General features: G+C 43.4%; 1 protein-coding gene across 11 annotated transcripts in view; it reads left to right on the forward strand.

Moving 5' to 3' along the window:
• The window catches only part of LOC132885089 (R3H domain-containing protein 2), a 236,185-nt gene that overhangs the window by 190,150 nt on the left and 33,348 nt on the right, over window positions 1-12,687 (forward strand). For all 11 annotated transcript variants that reach the window (XM_060919392.1, XM_060919395.1, XM_060919396.1 and 8 more), the window contains 4 exons: window positions 2,381-2,510; window positions 10,604-10,764; window positions 10,854-11,011; window positions 11,142-11,242. In XM_060919392.1, the coding sequence (XP_060775375.1) occupies window positions 2,381-2,510; window positions 10,604-10,764; window positions 10,854-11,011; window positions 11,142-11,242 (550 nt within the window). The remainder of the gene's footprint in view (window positions 1-2,380; window positions 2,511-10,603; window positions 10,765-10,853; window positions 11,012-11,141; window positions 11,243-12,687) is intronic.

Here is a 12,687-nt window from a genome sequence, read left to right on the forward strand (position 1 = left end):
ATGTGGAAGTTTCAAAATTCCATATTTTATTCAGAATAGAACACAGATGACATATCAAATGTTTAAACTGAGAAAATGTATCATTTAAAGAGGAAAAATTAGGTGATTTTAAATTTCATGACAACACATCTCAAAAAAGTTGGGACAAGGCCATGTTTCCCACTGTGAGACATCCCCTTTTCTCTTTACAACAGTCTGTAAACGTCTGGGGACTGAGGAGACAAGTTGCTCAAGTTTAGGGACAGGAATGTTAACCCATTCTTGTCTAATGTAGGATTCTAGTTGCTCAACTGTCTTAGGTCTTTTTTGTCGTATCTTCCATTTTATGATGCGCCAAATGTTTTCTATGGGTGAAAGATCTGGACTGCAGGCTGGCCAGTTCAGTACCCGGACCCTTCTTCTACGCAGCCATGATGCTGTAATTGATGCAGTATGTGGTTTTGGCATTGTCATGTTGGAAAATGCAAGGTCTTCCCTGAAAGAGACGTTGTCTGGATGGGAGCATATGTTGCTCTAGAACCTGGATATACCTTTCAGCACTGATGGTGTCTTTCCAGATGTGTAAGCTGCCCATGCCACACGCACTAATGCAACCCCATACCATCAGAGATGCAGGCTTCTGAACTGAGCGCTGATAACAACTTGGGTCATCCTTCTCCTCTTTGGTCTGAATGACACGGCGTCCCTGATTTCCATAAAGAACTTCAAATTTTGATTCGTCTGACCACAGAACAGTTTTCCACTTTGCCACAGTCCATTTTAAATGAGCCTTGGCCCAGAGAAGACGTCTGCGCTTCTGGATCATGCTTAGATACGGCTGCTTCTTTGAACTATAGAGTTTTAGCTGGCAATGGCGGATGACACGGTGAATTGTGTTCACAGATAATGTTCTCTGGAAATATTCCTGAGCCCATTTTGTGATTTCCAATACAGAAGCATGCCTGTATGTGATGCAGTGCTGTCTAAGGGCCCGAAGATCACGGGCACCCGGTATGGTTTTCCGGTCTTGACCCTTACACACAGGGATTCTTCCAGATTCTCTGAATCTTTTGATGATGATATGCACTGTAGATGATGATATGTTCAAACTCTTTGCAATTTTACACTGTCGAACTCCTTTCTGATATTGCTCCACTATTTGTCGGCGCAGAATTAGGGGGATTGGTGATCCTCTTCCCATCTTTACTTCTGAGAGCCGCTGCCACTCCAAGATGCTCTTTTTATACCCAGTCATGTTAATGACCTATTGCCAATTGACCTAATGAGTTGCAATTTGGTCCTCCAGCTGTTCCTTTTTTGTACCTTTAACTTTTCCAGCCTCTTATTGCCCCGTTCCAACTTTTTTGAGATGTGTTGCTGTCATGAAATTTCAAATGAGCCAATATTTGGCATGAAATTTCGAAATGTCTCACTTTCGACATTTGATATGTTGTCTATGTTCTATTGTGAATACAATATCAGTTTTTGAGATTTGTAAATTATTGCATTCCGTTTTTTACAATTTGTACTTTGTCCCACCTTTTTTGGAATCGGGGTTGTATATTTCATAGTTTTGATGTCTTTGGTATTGTTCTACAATGTAGAAAATAGTCAAAATACAGAAAAACCTATGTATCAGTAGGTGTGTCCAAACGCTTGACTGGTACTGTATTCTACACTTATTTATTAAAACTGTGATGTTCTGTCATTGAGAAATGTTCAGCCATTCCAAGGAAGGAAGACCTTGTTTCTTTTTGGTTAACAAAATGACAACCCAGAAAGGCTTTGCTAAGGGGTAAAACAGAAAGATGTATAGCTGCTGTATTAGATAAAGCGGTGCATATGCGAAGAATTAGCATAAACGATGCACTTTGGTTGTATGTGCATGATTCCACCTCTAGGTTGAGATGTCACTTTAGAAGAATCTCATCTCATTATCTCTAGCCGCTTTATCCTGTCCTACAGGGTCGCAGGCAAGCTGGAGCCTATCCCAGCTGACTACGGGCGAAAGACGGGGTACACCCTGGACAAGTCGCCAGGTCATCACAGGGCACTTTAGAAGCATGTGAAATAATAAAATGTAAGGTTTTTTTTTTAAGCAAACATTCTTTAAGTATGTTTGTATGGTGTGTGAGCTTTTGTGTGTGTATGTGTCTACCCTGAAGATTGACAGTGTTTCCTAAGGCAGCAATAGTGTCTTGCAGGGCAACTCATGGTCAGCTCTCCATGGTAATGGTATCTGGCATTAGAGCTTCTCTGATGCCTTTGGCTCTTTGGGAATATCCTGTTCAAAATGTACGTGTGTGTATGTATTCGTGCAAAATGGCAGCAGTGAAGAGTGTATCAGCTGTTGCATCCTGTAACTGAGCATCAGCAAGTCTTGATCTCTCCTCTTTCTCAGATCCAGGTGCAGTATTATTCTGCTGGTGGACAGTATCCAAGTTCAGGACAACAGTACAGGTCCATGTCTCACCAGGTGTCATACCCTGCTCAGCGCTCTCAGCCCATGCCACCACAAGCACAGCCCACTGGTCAGTCCATCCCTCACTCCCTTACTGCCACCCCCCATCCATCCTGTGCATCTGTTGTGGTCTTTTCTGTATTTTCTACATAGGGAAATGTAGTTTTCTCATAAGGGACCAGATATATTTACATACAGCCCAACATCATAATATAGCTGATGGTATAAGCTCTGCATGGTAATGGTATCTGGCATTGTAAGCAAATTAGAATAGGGTGAACCAATTAAGGCCAATCTGCACAAGCATCAAACTCCATGCTGACCAACATGCTGGGGGCAAAAAAAAAAAAAGGTCCTTGATGAATAAAAGTTCTGTTTCCCTCCTCCTGACTGCCAGGAGTGGTGTGAATTAACTGCACACGCATGCCATGACACATGATGCATTATTTGCAATAAATATTGCTGTCCTACAGCCATCCTTCCTTTATTCGTCTCAACTCGTACACACTGAACCATGTGCACACAATAAGGAGCTATCTGCCTAGCACCTTGCGACTACAGGTTTTCTGCCTGTCAAAGCTGGCCATGGCCTCCTATCAGTTTACAAGTTCAGTTTCGAAATTGAAAAGCTGTTTTTTTTTTTTTTTTGAGAACCCCCCTGGAACTGCTAGCCTTGAACATCTGCCACTCTGACTCCACAAGAATGCTGATGTCGAAACTACATGCTCAGCTGGGATTTTTGGACCCTGTTTTATATTCTAATCTGACTTGAGACCAGTAGCCAAAACAGATAGTCGCTAATTATACAGGGGTTGAAATAGTCGCTGACCCGGAGCCAGAAGCTTTTTGGAAGGGCCAGAAGTGGTTTTAAGTTGCCAGCCTGTCTGGCTAGTTGGTTTTATCGTGTATATACATGTGAAAGACCTTGATGTTAATTTTTCTTGTGTATATAGACAACATTTGCTTGTGTACATAAACTACATTTATGAATGAGATTGTAAGAGAGAGCCAATCACGTTGCATCTATTTATTTCCATGCCATTTTTGTCATCTCGCCCATGTTTGGTCTCTGTGCATATTGCAAATGGCGGTCCTTGTGTTTCACTACTAAGCTATTAGCGACCATTGTCATGGAAGACCAAACCTCAAAAGTAGCCAAAAATACGCTTGCACGAAAAAAGTTACCTGTAAAAGTACCTTTACTGTATAAAAACACTTTCAACACTGAGTAAGCCCGGACCGCACTGAAGTCTAAACTTCCACCAGTGATTTCTAAACCCTGTCACATTACAATGATAGCAGTCAGTGGTGAAGAAACACAAGATCCTCTGAACATTTGAGCTCCCAAATTGTTCTGAGGGTCAGCTTAATGGAGCCTAGTGTCAGAAAACCTCCGAAGTAGAATATTGAAAACTCAGTCTAAGTAACACAACATAATTTCTCCATGATCTTGGAAACCTATTTGTAGCAGGCTAACGCAGTTTTGTGTATCATGCCCACTAAATATTGGAATGAGAAAGTACTAACTTTCTAAACTGGCTAACAAAAATACATTCCACAGTCTGACCTGCCGACCCTTGTAACACAGAAAGCCTGGCACAAAGATAACTGTGGGCCACAGAAATAGAATTTTTAACACGTTGTGAAGCCCTAAACAGTAATCTTTTAGGTATAAAATAATCCTGCAGCATTTATTTATATGTTTAATTTTTTTTTTTACTTTCTGGAGAGAAGGTAGACGTAGTACAAGAGGAAGTTTCTGGAGAGAAGGTAGTATCACGTGAATGGGCGATGGATGGATGTAAGTGCAGAAAGAGTTTATTTGAAAGCAAGCTGGCAGTTCCAAAATGTGAGGCAAAGAGAAGAATTAGGGACTGGCAGTGATCAGGTAAGACACAAACAGGATATACAAGGCAAGGGAAAACATGGTCATGAAAACAGAAAGCAACGTCGAAACCAGAGTAGCAAAACAGTAATTAAGGCTTGGTAAAGTCAGACATAAGGAACGGATCATATACTTCGCACAGTCTGTGTGAATAGAGTCCTTATATGCATAAGCTGTGATTGTGCTCTGATCAGGAACAGGTGCATGGCAATTAGTCCTAATGAGCTTGAGTGTGGTGCTGCACGTGAGTTACAGTCAGAAGTGTACCGCTTCATGCTCCAAGCGCCAATGCATGTGAATGTGATAGGTAAACAGTCGTCGTCGTCGTCATCAGCTGTTCATGCCACTACAGGCAGGTAGCCTCCATAGACTCTTTCATTCCCTCCTGTCTTGCACAGTTCTCATCAAAGAGGTGCCACACTTTTTTTTTTCTTTGATGTCATCTCTCCATTTCCTTCTCAGTCTTCCTTTCACTGTCTTTCCTTCTTTTGGTGTCCATCCTGTTGATCCCCCCCCGGACACAGACGTAATAGAACATTATCAGTGATTTCAGATAAGTTCTCACAATTGAATGCAGTCTCTGCATAATATGGCTAGAATATGCTGTAGTATAAAAAAAACACTTGTACTATATTATTTAAGTACTGTAACTGTACTAATTCTAGTGTCCAAGTTTGAGCACTTTTGGAAAAGTTGCTACGTTTGCCTAATAGAACCATAGAATGATGAATTGTGAAATTCTATTTTTATTATACCAAAATTATTATTAGCACAGCTTTAATCTTAGCAAATTTTTAGTTAATTTCAGTTTTCTAAAAGTGCTAAAATAGCTAAAATAAAGTGGTCACTAATATTTGTAGATTTACAGTCCTCATGCTGGCCCCTCTTCGGTCTGTCGCTGATCTCACGCAAGACAGATTGAAGGCCAACCTGGAATTGGGAAGGGCCAGTAGATTTCTAACCCAACTATCCTTTCTGGGCAGTGACAAAAACTAACTTTCTGTTCCTGGTTACAAAGGTCCATGTATGCTAATGACCCGTATAACAAGATGAGCTGAATTGGTGGCCTGCAGGCAGATGTAGGTCAACTAAAATTGATATTTCTGAAGCAGATACTGTAGCACTGAATGTCATTGAAGCCCTCCTTTTAGCCTGATGACCAGATATCCTTCCTGTTCCTTATCAGAGGAGTGTGAGGATCCTATGTTCTACAGCCAAATCTTTGTGGGTGTTTCATTTAATGTAATTTTTTTAAAGGCTGAAAATTGCACAGCAATTGAACTGGCATGTTCCGCTTTGGCCCCCGCAGCATCTGACAAAGGGACTGGGTCAACCCCTGCTAGCTCATAAATGCCACTTGTAGGCTTTAAACTAGCTGTGGCAGGCCTTCTAAAGAAGGCAGTTACTTGATTACGAGTTGATGGTGCTATGCAATTTCGATTACTGAATGCACTCTTTCACTCAGCACTGGTTATGATGAACTTCATTGTGGCAATATGCAGTTTTTAAATTTGCACATGTCTGAGTGTTAATGTCAGATGTTCTTGTGAAAAAGATGCCCACAATTGTTAAAACTATGATAGGTTTTTTTTTTTTCTTTTCTCTGATTTTTTTTTACCTAATTCAGTTATAGCTAAATACCACCCACCAATTCGGTCTCCCTGTCATAGGACAGACAGCTAGCAACCAGGGAGAGTGACTGCTATCACATGCTTCCTCCAAGACATGTGGAGCCAACCATCTGCATCTTTTTGGATTGCTGCTCAAGCTGCGTCGGGGGGGGAGGGTCATGGGGTCGTAACGCACTTTGAGGAAAGCGAAATGAGGGAATGGGAGACAGGCTTGTGACATCTCAATGTGTGCTTTATTTCACTTGCTTTCACTTTTCAGCAACTTAATTTTACTCTTAGCCAACACACAGCAGTGGCTGTTCAGCGTGCTCTCTCTCTCTCTCTCTCTCTGGTTACTGGCTCCTCTGTAGAAGAATAGAAGAGACATGCACAAGTAAATTGTCAGTGATCTGACATGGTGAGACTCATCACATGTTACCTGCTGATTCTACCTGCCTCCTCTCCATCCACAACTGACACTCGATCATGCCCCCACTGCCATGTACCCCCACCGTGTGACTCAGGCTAAGGAGCTATCCGGCCTGCATCTGACAAACCCCCCCCCCCCCCCCCCCCCCCCCCCCATGAGGTGGAGCCATTGGGACATGATTGGGACATAGAGTGAAAGGGCGTCCCAGCAAGTAGTATCGGAGAAAGAGGACTGCCCGCTTGATGGCCAGATGCTGTACTTACTCTCCCGTGCTGAGAGCTTGCAGCTAATCTACAGCATGGGGTGCTACTCCCCCTACATCACCTAGAACAAAATGGCCCACAGCCTTCTGTCTGATGCCTCAGACTGCAGAATGAAAGCGAGAGAAAAGTCAGGTGAATGCAACAGCAGGCCCCCAGACAAAACCGCTTTAACCTGGGCAAAAGCCCCTTTGCCTGGCTCTGTCCACTGGACCAGATCTGGTGACCCCCTTTTTCGTGAGGCCAGTCATCAGGCTGGTGATATCTAAAAAAAAAAAAAAAAAAAATTGGTACAACCCTCCTGTACAGGCCAGCCTGCCCCAGGAATGTCTCACTCCCTTTTTGGTCTTGGGCAGGCTGCAATCGCAGTCTTATCAATTTGGGACCACACCTGCCCATGACCCAAGTGGAAGCTCAGATACCATTCCTAGCATCCCTGTGAAAGAAGTTACAAATCATATTTTTAAGTGTCTGATTAAATTGTATGACCAGTCCATCTGTTTGCAGATGGTACACAGTGGTATGAATCGATTTAATCCCCTGTAACTTGAACAGTTTGTGAAGTGTGTCTGACATGAACACTGTGCCTTGATTAATCAGAATCTTTTTCAGGATTCTGGCTTGGGAGATAGCATGGAAGAGTGCTTCTGCAACACCGCACATAGAAATGTCGCATAGCGGCACTGCTTTCGGGTATTGTTGCATAATCCAGTGAGACTAATGCAGAGTGATGCCTTTGTGCAGTCTGATCTATGATCCTCTTCAAAAAATCTATACTGATTTTTTGAAGAGGATCTCAATTAATGGTAAAGGGCACAGTCGCACTTTTGGGGTGGCTGGCGGATTCACCAGCTGTGACATTCGTGACATGCCATGAACCAACTGTGAACGTTGAACCATTTCTATTATCCAGGCATTCGCAGCAGTGTTTTATTCTGTCCTAAATGCCCTGCCATGGGATTATGATGAGCTGCATGGAGCAAAAGTTAACTACGGCTCTTTGGGATCAGCAACTGGGTCCTTTCCTTTTTTGTGCGAGTGTCCTCCATCACTCAATATAACCTATCTTTAATAACAGAAAAATACAGATAGGAGGGTGCAATATTCGACTGGAGGTTTTGACCATCGATTCCTCTCATTTGGTCAGAAGCATGCCTCAAGGTTTCATCTTGCTCCCGTGGGAAATCCAATGGGAAATCCCGAAGGGAAATTCTTGTGAAGAGTAGAGGGGTGGAGCTCTCCCCACTCTCCCTGTCCCCCTGATGAGGAACGGATGCAGACGTCCTTGGGATTGCCTCCCCAGAAAAGGCTGCACTCTTCTGCATTTCACCACTGGAGGATCCATCCACAAATAAATGCTCTACCAATGCCTGAAACCCCAGCCAGTTTGTTCCCAGAATTAGTGGATGGATGAGGCAAGAATAACCACTGCCTCCACACTGTTTTTGTCTCCTGAATTGTATAGTGATGGGCACCAGCAGATACTGCAGTGCGGGGATCGGGAGGGGTGGGGAGACATGAGGGGAGAGAGAAGGGGGGGGGTGTCAGGTGGCTGCCAGCCAGACCACCTCCACCAGCGATGCTGCGCAGAGGCACTGGACCCAAGCCGTGGCTCTCTTATTACTGGCTCTCTCTGAAAGAATATGAGACACATGCATAAGTAAATTGCTAGTAATCTGACACAGGTGAGACTCCTCACGTGTTGTCTGCTGGTTCTACCTGCCTCCTCTCCATCTACAGCTGATGCTTGATCTCATCCTTGCTCCCAAACAACCATTTGGGACATGTGCTCCCTGTATACTATTCTGCCTCACAGTGATTCATAAGCATGAGCCTAGAACCAGAGTGAATTCTAGCTACGCTGTCACCCAAGCGCGTGGCAGATATAATGCTTGTCAAACAGATTCAACTAGGCTGCAGTTTGCAACAACGTCTTATGTTGAGGATACTAGGACTGATGATTTCGGCCTAATCAGCAATTCCTCTAGATTTGCTGGAGCTACTGTCTTCCCAGTTGTATTCTCGACTGACAGTTGGATTCCAAAAGTGACAGAAACGTGGTCCTTTTCTCAGCAGTAGTGACATGAGCTCAAATTTGCTGGAGCTTATGGCCCTGAGGTTGCCAGCAAAACTTTGGCTTCCAGAAAGAAAGAAAAGCACAACTTTATTCATCACACAGTTGTGAAATTCCTCTCTGCATTTAACCCATCTGAAGCAGTGAACACACACATGCGGACACACATAGCCAGAGCAGTGGGCAGCCATGCTAACAGCGCCCGGAGAGCAGTTGGGAGTTAGGTGTCTTGTTCAAGGGCACCTCAGTCCAAGGCCATCCCATATTAACCTAACCGCATGTCTTTGGACCGTGAGAGAAACTGGAGCACCTGGAGGAAACCCATGCAGACACGGGGAGAACATGCAAACTCCACACAGAAAGGCCCCCTCTGGCAGCTGGGCTCAAACCCAGAACCTTCTTGCTGTGAGGCGACTGTGCTAACCACTTACACCACCGTGCCGCCCACTGGTACTACCATTGCAGCACATGGACTTTCTTGAGTAGATGTGTTGTACCAAGTGGATAGAGAAATTTGGCACCCTCAGCCAAGGTATGTGGGCCTGGCTCCATGGATTGAATCTCCAGCTGAGGGCTGCAAAATGGCCCTTAAGTAAAAGCTGTTCCTTGAATATGCACTTCATTGGCTGGATCCAGAGCATTTGCCAGATTCCCATACTAACCACAGCACCATGGGTTACATGTCTCTGAGCACTTTTAGGCTTACTACAGCCTTTTGGAAAGGGGTGAAGCATTTCTATCCTTGAAGACCCCTGCTTACATGGTAAGATAGCAAACTGAAATGGGTGTCTCTGAAAACTGCCTTTTGCTAGCAGTCTCTTCTCCAAAAAGAGGGAAAAAACATGCACGATCTGGTGGTAACCTTGGCTTACCGGTATGTGCATTTGTGATTCTGGGTTTCAGCCTAAGGCCCCATCACCCAGTTTTGTGAATCAGTGAATTGATCATGCAATGTTATATGAAGATGAGCCTGCAGAATGTTCTTTACTGTACCCATTATGTGCCACAAGTTATTGAACGTAGAGAGGATGGCAGACATCCTATCTTCATACCAGTTGTTTTTCTCATCTAAAGATGATGGTGGATGTCAACAGCATAATGATGTATACGGTAGATAGGCTGATGACCAACTGTTCCTGTGACATGCCAGTCTACAAGGAGCATCTCATCAGCATGCGTATTATTTAGAGATGTGCAGCACGAACGAGTCGATACTACTGTTGCCTGGACATCACCATGTTTCTGAGTTCTGCAAGGTTAACCTTGCCCTTCCCAGTACTGTGAGTTCTGCAATTATCTCTGAGGTCCTTTCCAGTTATCCCCAAGTTAATTAGTTCTCATGACAGGATTGATGTATGTTATCCAGGTGATTCCAGCAACCCCTGATCGTTAGGAGGGTTTCATAGAACTACATTTATACTGTATATGTGATTAATATAACTATCGTGATGTTAAACATTTGGATTTATGAAGGTTGAATGAATGCAAATCTTTCTTTAGTCATGCTCTTGTACTAAACAGCCAATCAAATGCTTTACAGTGCTCTGTGCAGCAAGAAAAACTTGGATGTATAACATTTGAGAAAACTTGACAGTAGAGGTGAATAGTGTTGTCTGTCTGCAGCCAGTGATTTGTAATTTGTTAACCAATTATATCAATTACACACGTACTGAAATGTGACCAAATAAAAGACTGAGCAAGGGAAAAAGATAAATCTACAAATATCAGAGTAAAGATGCAAAAAAACTAAGATTTCCTCTTTAAAAATCCAATTACCTGCCTCCTTTTATTATTTGTTAGACCTGTATACGATGTAATTGTTTACTGTGTTCAGCTTATGCTTACTTGTGATCAGGAGTTTTTTGTAGTCAATCTGAATTTAGTTATTGCCTTTGTCTAATCAGCTCCTCTCCAGCCCATTATGGCCAGTCAGCAGCCAGCATACCAGGGAATGATGGGAGTTCAGCAACCACAGAGTGCCAGTATCATGAATTCTCAACGTCCAGGCATGAGTGGACAGATACAAGGCATGGTGGTACAGTACACACCAATGCCCTCCTATCAGGTACTGTGTGTGTGACATGTGCATGTGGAAATGCTCTTAACAGGTATCCAGAAACATTTGTGCGCCAAACACCCCTGTACTTACCTCAGGTGCCTGTAGCTAATGAAACCCAGCCTGTGGTGCAGCAGCAGTACCAGCAGCCTGTCATGGTGCCAGTTAGCCAGTCTGTACAGGGTGCAATACCAGCTGCCCCACCCATGCCAGTCTACTATAGCGTCCTGACGCCAACACAACAGAACAGCACAAGGTAATGCAATCACAATGCAGAACTTTTATGCAACACTATACACTTCTACTGATAAGCATATGTAGTATGTTATACTTTGTATTCCAAATGTTTGTATGCATGTGTGGATCTGTATGTGTACATATTTCAGTCCATCTGTGGGCTACCTGCAGCCTCCCAGTTCAGATCAGTACCAGATGACTCAGTCCCCTTCCCCCTGCAGTCCTCAGCAGATACAGCAGCAGTATTCAGGTATCTGAATAATTTGGCATATTTTATTTGGTTAGTTCGTGTTGCAGTTTTATATATATAATTTTTAAAATTTCTCTGAATATAATATTTGGCTTTCTCTGCTTTTATTTATTTCCTGCTTTTTAAGTAGCTATTCTTCCTCACTGGATAAAGTGTTCTTAGAAGATTTGTGTACACAGTGAGAACTGTTTACAATTTCTGGCTGTTTTTTTTTTTAAACAGCAAATTAACAAAATGTACAAAACCCTACCCAACTTATTCCATATTCCTATAACTGATTGTGAGCTGAAAACAAAATCTGAAGAATTTTTTTTTTAATAATTATATATGAAACTGATATTTACACACATCAGATCAGGTACATCAGCCAAAACTCCCCAGTTTACAGACTAGACCCTCAGTGGTTAAATCTGCTCATCATTGATTGCTGGACACAGTCAGCTTTGTTGGACATAGCAGACAGACAACGGACAGGCTGTCCTACTGCAGAACATTTACTACCTCATGCTGAGCCCATACAACATACATAAACACACAGTCAGCCTCAAACTCTAAATATGATGGCAAGTGTTACATTATAGGTCGTCGTCGTCTTTTGGCTGCTCCCGATTAGGGGTCGCCACAGCGGATCTTTCGTCTCCATTGCTCCCTGTCTTCCACATCCTTCTCTACCACATATGCCACTTTCATGTCCTCTCTCACCACATCCATGTATCTCCTCTTTGGCCTTCCTCGTTTTCGTTTGCCTGGCAGCTCCATCCTCAACATTCTCCTTCCAACATGCTCTGCATCTCTCCTCAGGATGTGCTCATACCATCTCAGTCTTATCTCTCTTACCTTAATTCCCAAGCTGTCCACATGTGCTGTCCCTCTGATGTGCTCATTCATTATCCTGTCCAACCTTGTCACTCCCATCGCAAACCTTAACATCCTCAACTCCGCCACCTCCAACTTTGCCTCCTGTCTCTTCGTTAAGGGTACGGTCTCCGATCCATACATCACAGCTGGTCTCACTACTGTCTTGTACAGCTTACCTTTCACTTTTGCTGGAACTTTCCTATCACATGACTCCTGAAACCCTTCTCCAACTGCTCCACCCTGCCTGCACTCTCTTTCTCACCTCACTATCGCAGCCCCCATTTTCTGCACAGTTGACTCCAGGTACTTGAATTCACCAACTTTCTTTATGTCTACTCCTCACATCTTCACTACACTCTCATCCCCATTCTCATTGATGCACATGTATTCTGTTTTGATACTGCTCACCTTCATTCCTCTTTGTTCCAATGCATACCTCCATCTCTCCAAACCCAACTCAACCTCCTTTCCACTTTCACCACATATCACAATATCATCTGCAAACATTATGTTCCATGGTGACTCTTGCCTCACTTCGTCCGTCAAGCTATCCATCACTATGGCAAACAAAAAAGGACTCAAAGCAG

This window comes from Neoarius graeffei, chromosome 4, assembly GCF_027579695.1.
Source record: "Neoarius graeffei isolate fNeoGra1 chromosome 4, fNeoGra1.pri, whole genome shotgun sequence".
NCBI classification, from domain to species: Eukaryota; Metazoa; Chordata; class Actinopteri; order Siluriformes; family Ariidae; genus Neoarius; species Neoarius graeffei.